Genomic DNA, 23,038 nt, shown 5'->3' with positions numbered 1-23,038 from the left:
GTTCTTCTGCTTTAACACTTAACTGTTTATATTCATGAAAGTTTATAAAAGAAAGCTTCTGGATTGGGAGAACTACTTAATCTCTGCAAGACTTGGTTTTTATCAGCAAAAGATAATAGTCCCTTTTAAAAGTGTTAGTGTTACTGAGAAGACTGTGTGTGTTAATTCATGGAAAGTGCTTAGCACAGTACCTGACATAAATGTTCAGTCACACAGCTTTAAAGTATTTAATAATCCCATCTGTCACTTAGGATTTTTGGTCTCCCTTCTGTAGCCTAAGCCCTTCCAAATATTATAATGATCTCTTACGTAGGTGCGGTATCTTAGAGTCTAAAGTACCTCCACGTCTGTCACCATACATAACTTGCCTTGCAGTCTGAAATTCAAACTGAGGTTTGATTTCCAATCCCTAAGTCTTTCTACCACAATAGACAATACATGGTGAGGAAAGGAGGGGCAGGAAGCTTAGGTAGAGGGAGGTGGGTAGAGTGGAAAGTATAAAATTTGGAACACTCGACTTAAAGTGGGCGTCATACGTTGGAGGACCTCAGAGCTTTGTACCCTTTCCCACATAATAGTACTCTGGATAAAAGGTTATCAGAATGATTCTGTGCCCAGCACTTACTCATTCATTGACCAATGCATCTTTTCCAGGATTTACTGCTTGCCAATCAATGTTCGCTACATAGCAGTTAACAAAACAGACAAAAATCTCTGCTCTTATGACACATTCTATGGGGAGAGAAAGAACACAGGATTAAAATATATCAATGTCAGCTGCTGATAAATATTACAGGGGAAAGTAAAGGTGAATAAGGGCATTTTAGGGCTGATATTTTTTAGGGGAGGTATTTTTTGTAGGGTGCTCAGAGAAGACTTCTCCAACAAAGCAGCATTTCAGTAAAGTCCTGCAGGAGGGAAGAGAACGAGCCATGTGGCTATCTGGGGAAAAGCATTCCAGGCAGAAGGTCAGCAAAACAAGTGCCCTGAAACACGAGTGTGCCTGCATAGAGGGTGGCTGGAGCGGGGTGAAGGAGGGAGGAATAGATGAGGTCAGAGCGCTGACAAGGGACAAACAGAGTCAGGCCTTGTAAGCACTAAGCCTGCTTGTCTCAAACAGAAGTCACAGAGCTGGGAAACTGCTGGAGCGTTCTGAGCATGAAAGTAAAATAACGACTGAAACAGGATCCCTTTGTGTCGAGAACAGGCTGACGTGGGACCAGGATGGGAGGGCCACGGCGGGAAGAGGCCACTGCAGTAACTCAGGCAAGGCAGGAGAGTGAATCCACCAGGGTCCTGGCAGGCAGGGGATGTGGGGAGAAGGGAGCAGATTTTAGACAGACTTTCAAGGGGGAGATGAAAGCATGTGCTGTGTGAGAGAAGGAGAAGAGTCCAAACAACTTTGTGTGTTAGGCCTGAGCTCCTACAAGAGCAGACCCGTCATGACTGAAAGGTCAACAACCATGTGTGGGAGGAGCAGGCTTGGGTGAGGGGGAAATCAAGAGGTAATATGCCCCTTAGTGATGAAAAAAGCTTCACTACACATAACACTGTGCCGGAAGGGACAGAGACAAGAGCAGTTCAAGTTGACCACAGCAAGACAGAAAACGATGATGATGTAGGCTGGGAAATTAACCTCACTAACTAAAACAGAGTGCGTCTAAATGAAGATTAATCTACTGGTGATACAAGCTAAGATCTAAAGACTAGATGAGACTGGGAACACAGCTGAAATTAAAAAAAAAAAAAACAGCAACAAAAACACACCTATTAAAAAAATACCACTTTAACAAGTCTGAGTAATAGGAAGTGTATGCAACTCCATGTCAATTCAATAACTCAAGTTATTTCACTTACTGATAGATTGATCAATTCATGCATGAGTGAGTTCCTGGTACATGCACCATACTATGTTAGGTACATAAAAACAAAACTGGGGATGCCTGGCTGGCTCAGTCAGTGGAGCGCGCAACCTTGACCTTAGGGTTGTGAGTTCGAGCTCCACGTCGGGTATAGAGATTACTTCAAAAAATAAAATCTTACAAAAAAAAAAAAAGAAACGAAACCAAAATAGACACGATTCACACCCCTGAAGAACATAAATGTCTACTTGAAGAGACAGACCTATAAGGTAATTCAAATCCAATGGGATGTGGAGATGGGGAGAAATTGGAATGCTCATGCACTGGCTGGTGGAAAGGTGAAATGGTGGAATTCCTTTGGAAAGCAGTCCAGCTGCTTTTCAGAAGGTTCATCAGCGAGGTCACCACATAACCCCACAATTTCCACACTAGGTATATACCCATGAGAGCTGAAAATAATGCCCATATAAACATCTGTATCCAAATATAGATGGTAGCATTACTCATAATAGCCAAGGAAGAAAAGAAAACCAAGTATCCATCAACTGATGAAAGAACGTATATAATGTATGTCTGTCCAATTTAACTTATTCAGCAATAACCAGGAATGAAGTACTCATAAGTATGACAACATGAATGAAACTTGAAAATATTATGCTAGGAATCCAATCACCACAGACTACCTATTGTTTGAACCCAAACATCCAGAAATTGCAAATCTACAGATATGGAAACTAGATCAGTAGCTACCTAGGTCTGGAGGGTTTGAGGAAAATGGGGAGTGTTGATAAGTACTTGGTTTCGGGTTGCCTCAGTGGCTCAGTCAGTTAAGCGTCTGACTCTTGGTTTCAGCTCAGGTCATGATCTTGTGGTTGTGAGACTGAGCCCCATGTCGGACTCTGTGCTGGCAGTGTGGAGCTGCTTGGGATTCTCTCTCTCCCTCTCTCTCTGCCCCGATCCCACTCGTGCTCAATACATACATACATACGTACGTACGCACATAAATAAATAAATGCACTTGGATTCTTTCCGGGGTGAGGAGACTGTGATGATGGTTGCACAATTTGGTGAATATAGTAAAAATATTGGATCAAACTGTACATTTTCAGTGGATTAATTCTACTGTATGTGAATTCTATCTCAATAAAGTTATTATACATTTAAAATACCTACTAAGATGCATGTTACAGTCCAGGAAGAAGAAAAATGTTATGAGAAAATTCAGAGGAATGACAATAATGTGTGGGGATTAGGTGAATGGTCAAGCTTCTCCAAGAGTCAATAATGGAGATAGATCTTGAAGGCTCAATAGAAGTTTAGCAGGTGGGGAGAAACAGGAGGGATATAGAATCCATTCTGCCACGTAGCAGGATAAATTTTGGTTTTGATATTTAATTCTTTCCTTCCCTGAAATTACCACCAACTATTGCAACAGCTTCCAGCTCAAGAGTCTAGATCTACTGGGTCAGGAAGAATAGTTGAGAAATATTCAAGAAGTTTCCATGATAATCTAAATATTGCAAAGCCCTTCCCATATTTTGGTAAGATGTCAGTTAACTTTTTCTGTAAAGGACCATGCAGTAAATGTTTTGGGCTTTGAAGACTATACACCCTCTGTTGCAACTCTCAACTCTTCCACTGCAGTGTGAAAGCAGTCGTAGGTAATACATTAACAAGTGGATGTGGCTGTATTCCAATACAACATGATCTAGAAAACAAGGTGGTGTGTGAGATTCAGCCCATGGGCTGCAGTTTGCTGGGTCCTAGTCCATATCCCCTAGCCTGCCTTCCTGAACTCTCTTCCAGTTCTCTGCTGGTCACTAGAAATTTTCCTGCCTTTGCAGGGATCACCAGCATCAGTTATTTCCCAGAAGGCCTGCTTAATTAATACTCCGTTGTTCTTTTGAACGGGTTGGGTAGCAGGATTGAAAACTTGGTTTCCTCTGGTAAAAAATTATGAGTATCATAATAGCAACTATCCCAATTTTTGTTAAAGATGGCGAGTACACAGCCACGAGTAACATGTAATATCTAACAGATCCATGAAGACTGCAACTAGCATTCTTACATTCTCTTTGTCTACATTTTGCACAATAATCCCTAAAGACACATCAAAAATAAACATGGTGTCTATGGTTGGGGAGATATAAATACACCATATATTTATGAAGACTGAATAAAAGGGGATCTATTATCTTGAACTTAGATTAAGATATTGTTTCAACTCCATAAATCTTCATATAATGTTGACTGAATCGTGGGTTTCAAATAATGTTGAATATATGTTATGTCTCAGAAACACAACTTTAAAGATGTACTCTCAAAACTCTTGGGCCCAAGGGGTATTTGATATTTGGATAACTACTATGAACGAACACATGTAAACATAGACAGCTATAAATGGAGGCAAGTGGTATGGAGTGAAAGAATTCTGGGCTAGCAGTCAGAAGACCTATGTTCTTTCTCACCCTACTTCTGGCATTTGGTACTAGTGGGATACCAGGCCAGTTGCCTTTGGACATGATAAAGAGTTTTCCGCACATATAAAAGTGTTTGATAAATTTTATAAGGGGTTATAAAAATGTTATGTGTTATTACTATAGACTTCAAAATGATATTTTAAGTAAGTCTAAACCAGATTTACTTTCTGAAGACTTTTCACTGAATTCCAAGGATGAAATAAAGCAAACACTATGTTATTTGCCAAGAGTATACTAAAAGTTGAGTTTTCCATATTCTAGAAAATCAAAGAGCTAAAATAAGTAAATCTTTATTACTGGGACAATGGCACTTAAGGAAAGTCAGTTACTTGACTTTCAGTATGGTATATTTCCTAATATTCTGTGTGTAAAGTCTTTCAAAGTTTTTCTACTCACCATAATATTATACATCAATAATGGTCAAACTTCTTTGTTTGCTGGGGAAGAGAACTATAGTCTCTATTCTGAAACAGGACAGTATGAGTATCTGTGGCTGGCCAAGAAAGAAATGAGATTTCTGGAGAGACATTATCAATTGGTTGGGTAGCTATTTTACTGTAGAACTGAAACAGAACAAAGATAAAACTCTGTAAATTAAAGTGAGTTCTCTTGGCTCTGTAAATGTAAAAATTACATATTGTTAAAATCATTTGTTTAAAATGATGTATTTAATTTCCAAAAAGATTAGGGACCTGGGATATCTCTAAACATCTAAATCTCTGAAAAAAAGAGGATTAGCAAAATGAACAGTATTCACAGACATATCTAAGTATGTGAGGACATCCATCCTGATTATAAATTTTAAAAACAGGGGAAGAAAAAATGATGGAGTGAGTCAAATCATATAGACCCTAAGAACAAGTCTTTCCACAGGAGGAACAACTATGAGACAGAAAAAAGAACACTAGAAGGGTAGCCATTTTCTATTACTATTTTTTATGTTTATTTGTGAGAGAGTGTGCACACACGCATGCCCAAGGTGGGGGAGGGGCAAAGGGAGGGAGACAGAGGATCTGAATCAGGCTCTGCAATGACAGCAGAGAGCCTGACACAGGGCTCCAACTGAAGAACCCTGAGATCATGACCTGAGCCAAAGTCGGAAGCTTAACAGACTGAGCCACCCAGGCGCCCCAGTCATTCTCTATTATTAAAAGAACTTACAACAGTGATGGGGAGGTCTAAGGTTAGGTGTAAGTAAGCTCCTTTTGGCAATAACTGTCACACCTTTTAAAGTTCCTTTATACTTCCGATCTCACCTGTCTTGAGTCAATGCAGAGGGACTGTGGTATAAGAAAAGAACATTAGTTTTCACTCAGATGTGGCACTTACTAATTGAATAACTGACTCTTCAAATCACTGTAATGTTTCGTGTCAGTTTCCTCATGTGTAAATTTAAGGAGTTATCAATAATTCTGAAGGTGACTTCTATGTCTGACAGTTTCAACAGGCTAATCTAGAGAGGTGAAGTGTAAAGGTTTATTATTTTTTTCCACTTTACATTCTTCAAATTTGTGAGAAACTATTTTGTCAACCAAAAAGCACATCTTCCAAATATAGGAAGGTGATGGATAGACTCCTGCAATACAGGAAAATAAACAGCTGAATCAACAATTTATTTGAAGAGGAAATGATCAGGTAGAAAAGCTTAAGGAGTCTTAAACAAGCTTGCAAAACTGCTAAATTTAACGAAGCCATATGACACAAGGCCAATAAAAAAACAAGTCTATATACTAACAGCCAACAACTGCAAATTGAAATTTTTAAAAGTACCATTTACAACAGCATTCAGAATGTGAAATACTTAGGGATAATTTAGCAAAACATGTAATACATTGTTGAGAGAAATTAATAAGTGCATAAATAAAATGAGAGCTATACCATGCTCATGGGTTGGAAAATAACACTGTTACAGTATAAGCTCCTTTCAAATTGATCTATATATTCAAAAAAATCTGAACCAAAATCACATCAGGCTATTTGTGGAAACTGGCAATCTAATGTTAAAATTTATATGGAAATGAAAAGGACTTAGAATAATCAAACACTTCTGAAAGGAGCTTTCACAGTCTCGTTACAAAGTCTACTGGAAAAGTCAGCAATAAAGGTAGTGTGGCATTGTCTTAAGGATATATAAGTTAGTGGAATGGAATATAAGAGTCCACATGAAGCCACACGTGTATCGCCAACTGACTTTTGTCAAACGTATCTAGGTCATTCAATGGAAGGAAAGACTTTTCAACAAATCATGCTGAGAAAACTGAAGCCAATGGGGGAAAATGAACTTTAAGCTTTATCTCACACAATACACAAAAATTAATGTGGAGTGAATTATAGCCCTAAATTTACCTGTAAAACATCTAAACGACAAGCCTAAAATAAAATCTTTGTGACTACGAGGAGGCAAAAATACCTAAGGGAAAAAATAGCAGCACCGACTATATTAGGATAAAAACATAAACTGAACTTGATCAAAATTAAACACTCTTGCTCTTCAGAAAACAACATTAAGGAAATGAAAAGTCAAGTCATGGACCAGGAAGAAATATTGGCAAGGCATATATCAAAGGGCTCTTATTCAGAATATACAAGGTACTCTTACAACTCTCAATAAAAAGAGAGAATTCAATTAAAAAATAGGCCAAGAATTTGATGACATTTCACAAAAGAAGATAAAGGATGGCCAAAGAAACGCATAAATAATTAACACTCACATCATTAGTCACAAGGAAAATGTAAATATAAAGTACAATTAGATATAGCTATAAAGTCTGAAAATAGCTACAATTAAGCAACCACATGTTGCTAGGCTTGAGGAGCAGCTGGAACTCTCCTACATCACTGATGAGAAAGTACAATTTAAGAAAACAGTTTGGCAGTGTCTTATGAAGTTAAATAGTTGACTACCTGCCTCAGAAATCCCAGTTCTGGGTATCTGACAAAAAGAATAGGGGCACCAGGGTGGCTCAGTCGGTTAAGCTTCCCACTTGGGCCTAGGTCATGGTCTCACCATTCCCGAGTTCGAGCCCCGTGTAGGGCTGTGTGCTTGCTGACAGCTCAGAGCCTGGAGCCTGCTTCTGATTCTGTGTCTCCCTCTCTCTCTTCCCCTCCCCCACTCTGCTCTGTCTCTATCTCTCAAAAATAAATAATCATAAAAAAAGAATAAAAACTATGTCCATACAAGGACTTGTACATGGATGTTCATAGCAGCCTTATTCGTAATTCAAAATGAAATTAAAAAAAATGACCCCCAGGGGCGCCTGGGTGGCTCAGTCGGTTGGGCGTCCAACTTCGGCTCAGGTCATGATTTCGCGGTCCGTGAGTTCGAGCCCCGCATCGGGCTCTGGGCTGACAGCTCAGAGCCTGGAGCCTGTTTCGGATTCTGTGTCTCCCTCTCTCTCTGACCCTCACCTGCTCATGCTCTGTCTCTATCTGACTCAAAAATAAATAAATGTTAAAAAAAAATTAAAAAAAAAATGACCCCCAAAAAGTGAATGGATAAACAAAATGTAGTATGTTCATGCCATGGAACACTGCTTAGCAATCAAACTAAATGACTACTGATATGCACAACAACATAAAGAAATCTCAAAAAAATATAGTGAGTAAATGAAGACCTGACACAAGGGTGCCCGCTCTGATATGATCCCATTTATATGGAATTCTGGAAAGGATGAAAATAACCTACGTTCAAAAGCAGGATGGTTGCTTGGGACTGAAGTTAAAGGGGACTGAAGGCAGCAGAGCATGAGGGAGGGAGCTCTGTGAGGTAGTTGAAATGTTCTTTAGATTGTGTTGGTATTTGTATGGGTACATACCTGTGTCCAAGGTGCACTGTTACATGCATTTAGAAACACACATTTTATTGTCTGTAAACGAAACCTCTGAAAGCTGATTAAAGAATATGAATCAACAAGTCCATGGACACTTGGCAAGCAGGGGACTAAAAAAGACTGTGTACATAGCAGCATCCATGTACACATGCATAGTCCAAGAGGAATGTAAAATATCAGCACCACAGTGAACATGAGAATCTATCCAGCTACTCTGGATACTGAGTTGCTGACATGACAATGCTTGTATTACTGAGGTCACCTAATATGATCTGGTGGGGTAGGTTTGGGTTCTGACATTTTGCTGAATAGCCTGTTAAGTTCTAAGGCAGGGCTTCCTCATTTTAGTAGGGCATGAGAAGTTTCTTGATGCTTCTTTATTAAACAAGAATGTGCTAAGAACTGTGTTAGTTACTTTGGAAGAGACAGGGTTGTTCAGATAGGGTTGTTCACCATCTCTATCCCCTAAATCATAGAGTTCAGGACATGCTGGGGCCCAGTTTAGTGGAAGATTGATACATGCATGACTCTAGTAGAGTAAGAGTGGGAAAACGTCACAGGAGAGGGTGAAATACTGCACGACTTGATTTTACAAAGAGAAGGCATCGTAAGAGAGATGGGCACTTCAGCTCGGTCTTAATGGATCACATGAGATGCACAGGTATTTCACCTATCTGGCGGAAGGTCTGAGAAGGCATTGAGGGAAGGAGCTCTACGAGGAAAGCTATAGAGATGAGAAATAACTAGGAATGTAAGTTCTCAGTTGGAAGTCAGGATGTTTCAAGGGGGAGATAAACTTGGAAATCCAGACTGGGTTTCAATTCATTCCATAATGGGCTGGGAAATTTGGAAAGTTTTTTTTTTTTTTTTTTTTTTTTTTTTTTAATGGCAATTAATGACCAGGGCAGAGCTGTAGGGTAGAAAGATTAATCTGATAATATGTATAAGAGGGACGGGTGTGGAGAGAGACCAGAGGTGGAGACACCCAATAGGAGGCCATTTCAATAACTCAGTTGAGAAATTAGGACACCTGAACTAGGAGTCGCAAGGAGATTTACTTAAACCAGATTTGAGAGACAGTGCGGTAGAAACAGCAGGACAAGTTATATGTATGTGATGTGGAAGAGGAAGTACAGTCCTAGGGCCCTGAGCCTGGATGCCCAGCAGGGAATTAGCCGGTGCTTCCCCTCCGTTTGATGGTCTCATGGCCACAACAGCTCTCTCTCTCTCTCTCACTCTACCACAACAGCTGGAGCCCACTTACATGTCTGACAGAGAGTAGGGCCATGGTGGCGCCACATCCAGCGGTTGTCGATGCGGATGTTTGATGCTCTCACTATCCAAACACCAAAGCATGCTGACATGCATGGCTTCCCGGGGGGAAAGTATGAGGACAATATTCAGAAGGTTGGAATCATGGCTCCCGTGAATTTGCCAGATGACCTTCACAGAGTGACTCTCAGTACTGATCTTCTGAACCCCTGTGAATTGTGTAGGGGTCCACAAAGCACTTTGGGAACTGGAACACCCCGTATAGAGGGGGATTACTAATATTCTTGTCCTCATCTTTAGATGTACAGGTATTGGCACCTGTCCGGAGGCATCTCTCTGCATTCATCCCTCTCCCCACCCTAACTATCTCCTCTTTTTGCTTCTCTGATCCTGGAATTGAGAGCGATTTTGCACAAGGATTACCATAAAGATAGTTTTTTTCCAAAATGCCACCAATTCCTTGCAATATACCCAATATGTACATCCATCTCCTAAAGTTAAACATTTTGATAGTACTGGAATGTTTGAAATACTACTATGTCAACATTCTCAAACATTTCTTGAAACTTAACAAATTACAGGACCCTTTACCACTGACCCCAGGAGTTCACTCCCTCTGTTCTCTTCTCCATACCGTTAAATATTCCCCAGATCCTTTTGGATGTTAAATGAAGAGCAGTGATCAGCTCTGACTCTGGATAAGAAAAACTCTGCATTGGATTTATTGAAAAGTGGTTTGCCGATCTCCACACTCTCACCATGGTGAAGGGTTTTCCAAGGAGATGTCAATAGTAGATGATTGCCGAATTTAACCTAACCCCCACACTAGGTGGGCCCTCACAGCTTTCCTGGGATGCATAGCACTGGTGCCTTTCACACACTGTGGGGCAAACAGCGAGGGTTAGATTTATGACAAGGAAGTGGGTATAAAGCTGATCTACCCTCAGGTCACCGTGCACCCAAGAGTAATGACTGGCCTCCAGGTCCTGGTTCTAGGGCTTTCAAGCTGCCCCACCTTAATTTGAACGCTGGAGAAAACGCACATCCCGTCTCACTGGCATGTGAAGACAACGCGCATAGGACGAGAGTTCTGGGAACTCCATAGTAGCTAGCAGATACGAGCTTTTATAAAAGAGCCAAAAGAAAAGATTCCACTGTGCCTTTAAGAGGGTTTCTGGTGGGAAAGGAATATTTCTCTCTCATAAAGCCTTGCTTATAACAATATTTTTCAAGGAACTCAGCTCAGATGGTCCAGGAAGCGCATTATGGTCTACTGTAGCATGCAAATTCACTGCTCAGCACATTATGGGAACATAAATATCATGATCCTCACACTCCGTAGGTTTTCATGTGGCCTCCTTCCTTCCTTCCTTCTCTTCTTCCTTGCCTTTCCTTTTCCTTTTCCTTCTGCTTTCTCCTTCTCTTCTTTCCCTCTTCATTTATATTGTAAGGAAATTATAGCAGCTCATCTCAAATAGAGGAGAGATTTCTTTCTTTCACTTAAAACGAAACAAAACAAAACAATGTCTTCCTTAATGGGCTCAGTGTCAAATTCCTCAGAACTTCTGAATGTAACAAAAGAGAATTGTTCTAAGGTACGAAGGTATTTTTTCCACCAGTGACTTAAAAAACTGGAAATAAACGAAAGCCAGGGAAAAGCTGAATAGTCCTCACTTGGCAATTATTCAGCCCTTGGAAATTTCCAAGCCCTCTGCAATCATTAATTAATTAGTGAAGATGATGTTCCACTTTACTGAGGCTGGGAGCGTGACATAAAGAGGTCTAGAGGCTTTCCCCAAGCTGAAAGAGGAATGTCAAGGGAAGAACTGAAATGAGAATTAGAAGCTCATTTCTCAAGCCAGTAGTCACATCACTAAGCCAAGTGGAGTCAATATTGGGACAATAAGGTCCTCTGTGCACAGGTGCAGTTGAATACAGCAGTGTTCTGCTCAAAGACCAACTGTGGAAAAGCCCACCCCTTCATCCACCAGTGCCCCCACAACACACACAGGAAATTTCTGTAGCTTCATCAGCCTCTTTCCCCTTTCCTAAAACACAGACAGATGGCTAAATATCAACCTCCAACCACTCTCCTCTATAATCGCAGCAAAAATCCATGATTTAATTTTCATGATTGAAAGGCACAATATGATGTCAAAAACACATGACACTGTTGAAAATAAATATTTCTGAGTAAAGTTTTAATGACATGAAATTCACTGATATCCAGAATCCGTAATAATGTAGACCACCTCGAATAATTACCTTCTCCCATAAGAAGGAAAGTGAAATGTCATGCTTTTGGGGGAGTGGAGAATCAAAGTTCACTCCAAGAGCCTGAACAGGTTGCTGAGGGCAGATCAAACATTAGTGATGATGCGGCTCTGCCTGACACCTTAGATCCAGGTCTTGCACCGGGTCCTACACCCATTCCCCCTACACCAATGGATTGGTTCCAAATGTTGAACAGGCACTATCTAGATAGCACCTCATGACATGATAGGTAAATAGGAAACTCGAAGACTGGCTCAGCACTTCTCAGCAGATGATTCCCTCCACCAGATACACTTTTGCTCTGTTTCATGTCTGTTTCCCCCCGTGGGGTGATGGGATCCTTAAACAACTCAGGGCCCATCTCTTTCCCTCAGGAACATCAGTCAGGATGCTCTGGGTGAAGAAAAACTGCATGCATAGCTGAACTTGCATGGTGAAGACAACTGTCCCAACCTACACTTTTAATCTTCCATAGGAGAATTTGTTTCAGTTGTACCAAAAGCAAGGGAAAGTTCAATAACTCCATTTTGTTCTGAATGGGTGTTTTCAGGTCCACTGCAGACATGCTGTAATGTTAACAAAGGGCAAGCCTATCCAGTGTGGCTATTCTTGACAAACTTTATTTAAAAGCAAAACAATAGGGGCACCTGGGTGGCTCAGTTGATTGAGTATCCAACTTCCACTCAGGTCATGATCTCGCAGTTCGTGAGTTCGAGTCCCACATCGGGCTGTATGCTGACAGCTCAGAGCCTGGAGCTTGCTTCGGATTCTGTCTCTCTCTCTCCCCTGCTCATGCTCTCTCTCTCGCTCAAAAATAAATAAACATTATTTTTTTAAAAATTAATGCAAAACAAGGGGCACCTGGGTGGCTCAGTCAGTTGAGTGGCTGATTTCAACCCAGGTCATAATATCATGGCTTGTGAGTTTGACCCTCATGTAAGGCTTTGCACTGACAGTACAGAGCCTGCTTGGGATTTTCTGTCTCCCTCTCTCTCTGCCCCTCCACTGCTTGCTCTCTTTCTGTAAAAAATATAAACTTTAAAAAATAAAAACAAAACAAAAACAAACAAAACACCCTTAATAACATTTATTTTCTTTTTTTTTTTAATTTTTTTTTTTAACATTTATTGATTTTTGAGACAGAGAGAGACAGAACATGAACGGGGAAGGGTCAGAGAGAGGGAGACACAGAATCTGAAACAGGCTCCAGGCTCTGAGCTGTCAGCACAGAGCCCGACGCGGGGCTCGAACTCACGGACCGTGAGATCATGACCTGAGCCGAAGTCAGACGCCCAACCGACTGAGCCACCCAGGCGCCCCAATAACATTTATTTTCATGGAGGCAGTTTGAAAAGAAAGGCCTCCCAAGAGTAATGTTTCGAACACCTAACATTTTAACTTGGAATCTTTATGTTGCAGAATGACCATGGCTGGTCCACTTTTGTGTAATGAGCATTCATAAGGTTACCGGGTGCCTCCAGATACTCACAGGCCCCCCTGGGAAGGGTTCTTTTCCTCTAAAGAACCTAAAATTCTTTTGGAGCACCATTAATAGAGCAGATGTTTTCATGTGAGAATCAGGGTTTAGTAAACATCTTACCTAGAGAGTAAGGATCTGACAGATTTTTGTCATAATGGTGAAAATGTGAACAGGTATATCTGGAAACTGACAATCTTGATGGGTAAAGGATTATACACACACACAGATACACACATGTGCTTACACACACACACACACACACACACACACACACACACTTCTATAATCCATCTCAACAATTACAATTCAACGTGTAGCTAATCAAGGGCTCTACAGTTTCTTTTTTTTTAATGTTTATTTATTTATTTATTTTGAGAGAGAGAGAGAGAGGCAGAGAAAGAATCTTGCATTGTCAGCACAGAGCCCTACATGGGTTTCGATCCCACAAACTGTGAGATCATGACCTGAGGCGAAATCAAGAGTCAGACACTTAACTGACTGAGCCACCCAGGTGCCCCAAGGGCTCTCCAGTTTCTGATTTCTCACAGCTCTAACCAAAAGGGTGGGCTCAGTTCCAACCAATAACTGGAGATTAGCTTGGTTTCTCCATTGCCTCCCTTGCAAGTAATTCTCCTTGGATCCTCTTGTCAGGGTGGGAAGAAACATCATCATGTTGGTTCTAGTACTCATGGAAAGTCCAAGTTGTAGGTGAAGAGGTATGTGTAGTATTATGTCTTAACTATTCACAGGAAGTAACAATGCATTGACTTAAAAGACATATATGCTTGCAATTAAATCAAACCAAAAAAAAAAAAAAAGATAACTGTCATAAAGGATTTTTAAAAGTTTCTGAACACAGTTAAGGCCCACAGACTAAGATTCTTCCTGGAGGATCAATAATGGGGATAAATAAGAGGTAATAAACAAGTTCCATAATACTGCAGCCCCCTTCACCTCACCTACCAAGGTGCCCTTGGCCACTTGTTCTGTCTCAGCAGCCCTAGGCTTGTTTGCCCTAAGCAGAACCCAGAGTGCCAACTTTGCTTGGGTTCTGAGCGTCTTTACAGGAGCCTCATGTGGCCCTGTACATCTCTTACCTACAAATATGGGGACCTCCTGTCCCCACTAAGGTACAAGATGCTGCATATCTAGTTAGAGTCCAAGCACATGCAACAGCTAAGCGTGAGGAAGTTTCTGACCCACAGAGGGGCGCTTTGACCAACAGGAGACAAGAGCTGGAAGATAAACTATTTTCCCATCCTCTCCCTGAACAGATTGTCCTGATCTGCTCATACGGTCTTTTGCAAGATGATCCTTCAAGATTGAACAATTCGCTGTACTGGATATTAAACAGTAGCCATATGATCCCACACGTAGGATCTCTGCCTTTTCCTGCTTCACTCACGCTCACCTGGGACTGTACTTTCTAATGACATAAAAGGAGCACATACACTTTTGCCTTAGGGTGTGCTTTCTGGGGAAGTCAGGCCAAGATACACACTCCTTCAGCCCCATCACTATGTTAGTGAGTTCCCTACCTTTTGTTGCAGTGGCGGTGCGCAGGGCACTGAAACAGGATCTGTGATATAGGTCTTCTTGGGCCCAGTAACTGGATACATCCCGGCTGGGTTCTGGTTTCCTGTTCCAGAAGGAGTATACCCTTGTTCCCGCTTCCACGTATTCGGATGCCCTTGTTGACCGTAAGCTGGATCAGAGTCATTTTTGCCCCCATAGCCAGGCCCTGATGGGCAATAGGCTTCATAATAGCGTCCTTGGTTGGGGGCATACCCATACCCAGGCTCCGGTTGAAGTCCTGGTGGTGGAATATATGCATAGTCCATGCCCCCCCGTGTTGAAGGAGGTGGGCACTGCCCAGAGATAGAAACTGGTTGAGTGTTATAGCCCTGGGGTCCTGGGCCTGCGCCATAAAATTGTCCTGATGAAGGAGCAGCCATGTAATGAGAGCTGGGCTGGGCTGACTTCACCTGCACGTTGAAGGTAGGCCTTGAAGGGGTGGACGCCGTAGCATAGGAGGCGGGGACTGGTTGAGGCTGGGGTTTTAGTGTTCCAATTGGTGCCACAGGGATGGGTCCTGCCTGGGGTGCAGGCTGTGGTTTCAATGTAGACTTTTTGGTTGCTGTTAGAGGGGGTTGGTTTGGTATTACCATTCTTTTATGTCCTGTGACAGGGGTAGAGACTGGAGGAGAGGCAGTCGAACTAGTAGAGCCCTAAAGGGGGAAAGAGAAAAATAAAAATAAAAAAGATAAAGATTACTGCCAGTGAAAAATGAAAACACATAAAGGAACAAATACTAGTAGCTACTATTCTTATTTTGTATCGACTCTTATATGGTTCCTGCCTTCTTTTTTTTTTTTTTTTTAATGTTTATTTATTTTTGAGACAGGGAGAGACAGCATGAATGGGGGAGGGTCAGACAGAGAGGGAGACACAGAATCTGAAACAGGCTCCAGGCTGTGAGCGGTCAGCACAGAGCCCGACGCAGGGCTCGAACTCATGGACTGCGAGATCATGACCTGAGCCGAAGTCGGACGCTTAACCGACTGAGCCACCCAGGCGCCCCTATGGTTCCTGCCTTCTAAGAATTCACAAACCAACATAAAAATCATGCGCACTTTTGTGTACTAGTGATGAACAATCTGGAAAAAAATTAATGATTCCATTTACAATTACATCAAAAAGAAACAAAAATACTTAAGAATAAACTTAAGCAAAAAGGGCAAAAGACTTACATACACTAAAACGTACAAATGCTGCTGCTGAAAAAAATTGAAGGCATAAATATATATAAGACATCCTGTGTTCATGGATTGGAAGACTTAATATTGTAAAGATGTTAATACTACTCAGAGCAATCTATAGATTCAATCCAATCCCTATCCAAATTTCAATGGCAATTTTTTTTTTACAAACATGGAAAAAATTCAGCCTAAAATTCACATCAAATCTCATGAGATATGGATAGCCAATCTTGAAAAAAAAAAAAAAAAAGAAGAACAAAATTGTAGGTCTCACGCTGTGCAATTTCAAAACTTAGTACAAAGTTACCATAATCTGCACGGTATGATAGTAGCATAAAGACAGACATAGACCAACAGAATAGTATAGAGAGTCCAGAAATAAACTCTTGCATACATACACAATTAATTTCTGATGAGAGTTCCAAGACCATTGGTTTGAGAAAAGACACTCTTTTCAACAAATGGTGAGGAAAACTGGATATCCACAGGTAGAAGAATGAAGTTGGACCCTTACTTACACCATATATAAAAAGTAACCCAAGTTTTTAGCTCTAAATGTAAGAGCTTAAAACTTAAAACTCTTAGAAGAAAACGCAGGCGGAAAAACAATAGCAACTTCTTGACATTGGATTTGTTAATATATATTATATATATATATATATGCATATATATACATATACATGCATATATATAATACTGAAAGCACTAGCAATAATAAACTAAGCTAAACAATGCTATCTCAATCAGATCAGATTACCAAAGATATAGTCAACATACAGCAAAAAGGAGGTACTAGAGAAAGAACAGGAGGACTGGGCAAGGGTACGAAAAAAACCAAGTAAATCAAAGAGGGGTGTTGAAAGAAACAAACACTCCCAGAAGAACCAAAAAGATGCTAAATTTTAGAACAAAGATTCCTATCAAAGAGTGATTTACCAAAGATAACCCAAATGTAGACTGTTCCTCCTTTTCTAACTTCCTGATTTCCATTGCATTCATTCATTCAATTCAGAAATACTTACTGAATATCTTAAGAATGTTTAAGGACACAAAGATTGGAAGATCTCACTGCCAAACTATGAGATGTCTTGGTTAGGCTGGGGATAAGTAAAGGCTCAGAGAAAGCTTGGAGATTCAAACATCTGTCCTTAGGCATTAGTCTACTATGGATCTGGAAATATGTCAATGACAGAATGTTTTAATTTTGCTCTGAGTTACTATGATTAGATTGGTTGATATAACAAATGAATGACCACACCCTGATTTTGCTGTTTATTAATTTCCAAGAGAATTCACATATTCTTAGGAAGAGGGGATGTGAGGCCTTATGTTACTCTAATGTCATTTACCCACACCAAGTCACTAGAGATATATAGCTGTGGGAAAGATGCCACTAACTGCTTCTTCATACCTACTCCCCTTCTTCACTACTCAAAGAATTTCTATTTTATTTAGGGTGACAATGTCCTCACTTAAAATACTTCTCTAGACTACAACCAGAGATAGAACGTTGCCACGGGACACAGTTCTGGCCAATGAGACATATGCTAAACATTTTAGGGAAAACAAAAATTCTCCTGATAGAAGCATCACCCCTACCTACCTTGCCAGTTTCTTCTTTCCTGCCTGGTTGGTGGATGTGGGGCTGTAGATGGTACAGGTATCTTGCCCCCACCATAAGATGCAAGTCTATCAACTCAGATATATATAGCTTTCTGATGATCTACACTGATCCAGAGATAAAGATTAAAACACTCCCAGAGATATTTGGTTGACATACAGTAATTCTCAATGGAGAGAAAATCACCTCCTGATCAGGGACGTTTGGTAATGAGTGGGGATAATCTTATTGTCACAGTGACGGGGATGTTATCATCATTGCGTGGGCAGAAAGCAAAACACATCACTGTCAAACCCAAGATGGCAACAGCATCCCAATGAAAGTGACAGACTCTTGGGCTACATTTCTTCTGTCAACCTACCTGTGAAGTTCCCAGATGTGAGCCAAGGAGGCCACAGGTCCTCTCTAGCATCTCTCCTCTACAACACTCTCTACTTCTTGATCCAAATAGCCCTTCTCCCCTTGGTCCCTTTGATCTTAGAGCACATGAAAGCTCTGACTCTGCTGGCTCCAGATGATCGCTCTGTCCCTAAACACTTCTCTATACCCAAATGCCTGTGTACGCGATGCATTTATAAATCAGCATGTTATCATTTTTGTTGGGATTCTGACAGTTACAGCTCTCTTTCCCACATTTTATTGGTCTCAATTTATATTTGTCTACTTTCCTAAAGAATTCATAATTCTAGATTTAGTTCTTTAAGTTACAGGAGGCTGTTAAATACAGTTATCTTTTTTCCCCCCCTATCTGATACTAGCCTCTCAGAGGACAAACTTGCCATTTACTTTTATAATTGAAGCAACCTTAGTAATCTTGTCTTGGCAGAGTAGCTTTTCCCTTCTTTATGAAGATGGCTCCAACAGTACTCAAGAGAAAGAAATTCCATTTCCTTAGTAAGCAATTTATTAAGAAATACATCCTGAAGAAATTCCTAAATACACACACAGTTAATTAAGATCCTGACATTCTGTAGTAAAGAGCATGGGAGAGTCAGTTTGAACCTTAAAAAAAAAAAAAAAAGGTAAGGTCAGTTTTTTTTTTCCAGTCAACCATGTCAGTCTTAAAAAAAATGTCAGCATATGGGGCGCCTGGGTGGCGCAGTCGGTTAAGCGTCCGACTTCAGCCAGGTCACGATCTCGCGGTCCGTGAGTTCGAGCCCCGCGTCAGGCTCTGGGCTGATGGCTCGGAGCCTGGAGCCTGTTTCCGATTCTGTGTCTCCCTCTCTCTCTGCCCCTCCCCCGTTCATGCTCTGTCTCTCTCTGTCCCAAAAATAAAAAAAAAAAAAAAAAAAAAAAAAAAAAACGTTGAAAAAAAAAAATGTCAGCATAGATGGAATTGAATGTAAGAAGGAATAAAGCTTTTCTTTTCTTTGATGACTCAAGATCAGCAGAAACCCAGAGTTCCTATTTTGAACACTTTACAAACCCAACTATAAATGGAGACAGTGACTGAGCAACTGGGCTAATGACAGGCGTACTCTGTGCTGCAGCTGTAGAGAAGTCTGTCCCCAGAGCAGATCCTGCAGAAATCACAGATTTTGGAAATGAAAGCCAATCACAATGATCAAGTAAGAATAAAAAAGAATTAATATAGACCTAACTCCTGAGAAGCAACATTTCCAACAAAATTTCTCTTTTTCTTTTTTGGTGAACACAGACACACACACACACACACACACACACACACACACACACACACACACTTTAAACCTCCGTAAAGTCTTTGAAGGAAGGCATCAGGTCACAGTTTCAGAAGTCATTGCTTTCTTCTAGGAAATATCTCACCAGTGGAACTCTCTTTGGGGGATGAGAAGGTTTCCCACAACTTTATTATGAATTCTGCTGTGTATGTGCCGGCATGCTTCTGACTATTTTCTATATCGTAACTACGGGAGTGAAAATAGCACATTTAGCTATATTTTTCCCTTTGCAATTTTACACTCTTTACCTCACTGGAGGTGGAAGGGGTAAAGAACAGGAATCATTTTAAAGCGTATTTATTTATGTTCTTCATAGTTAAAGAAAGCTATGGCAACATTTTCCTGGCCCACATATTCAATTAAATACATAGTGAATCTTTTCTACTCACTGAATTAGTTGGCACTTCCGAGTATTTATTTTTGGCATATCATTTCTTTTTTGTTTTTGCAGAATTTCTTTAAGTTTTATCATGATTTAACATTTTTATTTTGAAAATCAAGCACATTTTAAAATTACAGGAATATATATATAATATATACATATATATTACATATACATGTATATATATAATATATATTTGTAATATATATATTATATGACTTGAATCTCTGTAAGTCTTTTTATGTGGTTATTTTTCCATTAATTATTTTCTAACGATCATGTAAAGCTCTGTGAGGTTAATGGGAGAAGGGCAGCATCCTGGGATGAACAGCACATGTCCCCCTGTCCGCCAGGAGTTTATAGTCTGGTAGAGGGGCTACTATATAATCAACAACTGGTGGATGGATACTCCATTACCATGAAGAACTGGTCGTGGCCATGGGACAACAACAGACAAGGGGTACCGAGAGCACCTCTCGTTCTCACCCCATGGGGCAGGTCCTCAACTTCCTTTGTGGCCAGGTCAGGATAAGGTCCGGCCATTCCTCAATCTCTCCTGCCCCTCCCACCCACTCCCTGACCACACTCACACCAGCGCACACAAACTCCCCCGCTCCAACTTACCACTATGTCTTCTATGCATCCTCCGTTTCTTTCTTATATCCTTACATTTAACTCCAGTCTCGTTTTCCTTCTGCTGCTGTTTGCCCTCATCGCCACTTCCCTGAGCTGTTCATTGCCATCAGTGAACTTCACTTCTTTCTCACTCCCCTCCCTCAATAACGCCACAGTCATCTCTCTAACGTGACCCTCTGAGCCTGGCTCTCTGCTGATCGCAATCTGCCAATGGCCCTGCTTTGTGTTGAGCTTGTTTTATTATGTTGTGCTCTTTGTTTGTTTGTTTGTTTGTTTGTTTTTAATATACTTTAAAAGAATTTCCAGTCTAGCCCCTGCCTCCCTGGCCAGCTGCCTCCTTTTTTCTACCATCACTCACATCACACACTCCAGCAATTTGAGGCTTATGCAGAGACTGGAATAGATCACACAGTTATGTCTGCACTCAGATCTGTCAGCCAGGACCTCCTTCTACAGTCTCTGATCTGTTCTATCCAATCTCTACCGCGCTGCTCCCCTGCTGCTCAAACATAGCCATCTGGGCAGTTGCCTACTTATTCTGCAAGTCTCAGATCAAATGATGTGTCTTCGTACTGTCATTCTAGACTCCCCTGTAATGATCTGGACGTTCTTTCTGTGGTCCTTCAGTTATATTCCCCATGAACTTTGTACATAGTCCCCATTAAAACAGTTACCTTCTGGTGTTTTAATAATCGGCTTGCATGTTTTTTAAGTTGGAAAGAAGTCAAGCTGTAAGCTCTAGAAAGCCAAATTATCATGATCTCAAACAGACAGAGATTTGTCTTTCATAATAGAGAATCCAGGAACAGGCAGCGAAGAACTAATGTCTGCTCAACAGTGACAGCAGGGATTCAGGCTCTTTCTAGGCTCTGTTAGAAGCACTTCACTAATCTTTCTTTAAAATTCCTACTGATGACCAGTCGTCACCATATTGCCCAATGGCCCCTGAATAATGACCCTCTTTATCTGACACAGGCCCTCCTCTCTTCTCTCTCTATTTTTCTCTCTATTAACTCTTTCCAGGACCATATACAAAACTTAAAATACCTTCCGCGTTATGAAGATTCTCTTGAGTTTCTATCTCCAGAATTCACCAGCATTCTGAATACCAGGCCCAGATATTCAGCTGTTTATTTTATGTGTCTGCTTGGACGTCTCAAATGCCTTTCAGGCTCAACATGTGAAAAACTGTCTCATCATCTTCCTTGAATCTGCCCTTCTATTCCCGTCTGGTTTTCTCATCCACACAGGTGTTGCTCAAATGAGAACACTAGGAGTCATTCTTGAGCCTCTCCCTCACATCCCATTCAAGTACTAAATCCTGTCGAATCTATTCCCTAAGCAAGGAGTTCTGTAACTCTCAAATCTTTCCACATTTCCTCATTTCCTCTGCTGTGGTGACTCTATTCCAAGATACCACCACCCGTCACTGTGAATTCTCCAACAGGAATCCAGACTGGTATCCCAGGGTGTACTCTTTCTCCCTGTTCAAGGAATCCTTATTCGGTAGACGGAGCGCTTCCTCTCAAACACAGATTTCATCACATTACTTTCCTGCTTAAAAGTTTTCAACGCTTAGGGGATTGTTTTGCACACTAGCTCTTCTCCCTCTCCCTGAAAGCTACACACTCTATCAATCTCTGGCACTGACTTTCTCTCATAGCCAGTGTGCCAGGCTCTCAGGTGCCATCACCATGTGAATTCTAAGGAGCTAATTCCTCAGGACCCTTTAAGTGTCACCCTGAGTGTGGTTCCTCGGTGAGCTCTGCTGAATCCTCTGGCAGAGTGAGCACTGATTACTGCTCTCCTACACATATCACACTTGTACGTGTCTGTCTTCACGGTGTGAGGGACTCTACCCTTGTACTCACTACTGCTTCCCCAGTGGCTTTTGCATATCATAGCCAATAGTGGGCATTTGACGAACATTTGAATAAATGAATGACTGAATGAATTTGGACTCCAAGAAGAATTCATTTCCTTGTCAGATTATAACCTAACATGCAAAATACGAGCTACCTCGTTTCTCTTATTACTTGACAATCAAGAAACACTGTCATGCATTTAATGCATGCTTAATTACAGTAATCTCATTAGTTTTTCCCTTTCTCTAAATAGTTCAATGGCTTTACTTTTTGAATTGATTAATACTACTATCTTTCAAAGAAGCGTCGAAATGCTTACTTTCATTTCGATGGTTATATTGTATATGTAAATTCTACTGGATGCTGGCTCAAATCTCTTACAAAAATAGTTAAGGGCCAAATTTTAAATAAAATTACCGCAAAAGAAAAGAGACGAATGCATATTAGAATAATCTTTAACAACATGTACCGCAACGAAATGCATTTGAACTAGCAAGTAATCACAATGCCCCAATCTCTAGAAATTTAATTAATCAAAGTTATTTATTCAATTAAAAAAACTGAAATTCTGCTGTGTGTTGGTTACTGAGCTAGTTGCTAAAACCACAAACAGACAAAGGAAGTCAGAGTCACTGCACTCAGAGAATTCTTAATTAGATTTTTTGGACAAAACATGGGAGCGGTAAGTAAAAGGGTTTCTACTAATAAAGAAAATTTTCTAAGGTAAGAGAAGGGGAATGTATACAAAAGCGAAAGTCCTACATAAAAGCAATTGTATAAAACTCAGAGCCCCTTCATATATTTTGATTCCAGCTAGTACAGTGACATGGAAAAATGCCTACGATGGTAAATGAAAATATAAATGCTAAATGACAAA

At 40.7% G+C, this 23,038-nt stretch overlaps 1 protein-coding gene across 10 annotated transcripts in view; it reads right to left on the bottom strand.

Moving 5' to 3' along the window:
- The window catches only part of LPP (LIM domain containing preferred translocation partner in lipoma), a 682,444-nt gene that overhangs the window by 241,456 nt on the left and 417,950 nt on the right, over positions 1 to 23,038 (bottom strand). For 9 of the 10 annotated variants that reach the window (XM_058732400.1, XM_058732405.1, XM_058732402.1 and 6 more), the window contains one exon: positions 14,737 to 15,426. In XM_058732400.1, the coding sequence (XP_058588383.1) occupies positions 14,737 to 15,426 (690 nt within the window). Of the gene's footprint in view, positions 1 to 14,736; positions 15,427 to 18,364; positions 18,474 to 23,038 lie in introns of those variants that run through there. The other variant, XM_058732408.1, reaches the window with a different exon arrangement.

Source organism: Neofelis nebulosa, chromosome 5 (assembly GCF_028018385.1).
Source record: "Neofelis nebulosa isolate mNeoNeb1 chromosome 5, mNeoNeb1.pri, whole genome shotgun sequence".
NCBI lineage: Eukaryota > Metazoa > Chordata > Mammalia > Carnivora > Felidae > Neofelis > Neofelis nebulosa.
The sequence above is the reverse complement of the archived record's forward strand: the minus strand, read 5'-3'. Positions and strand labels throughout refer to the sequence as shown.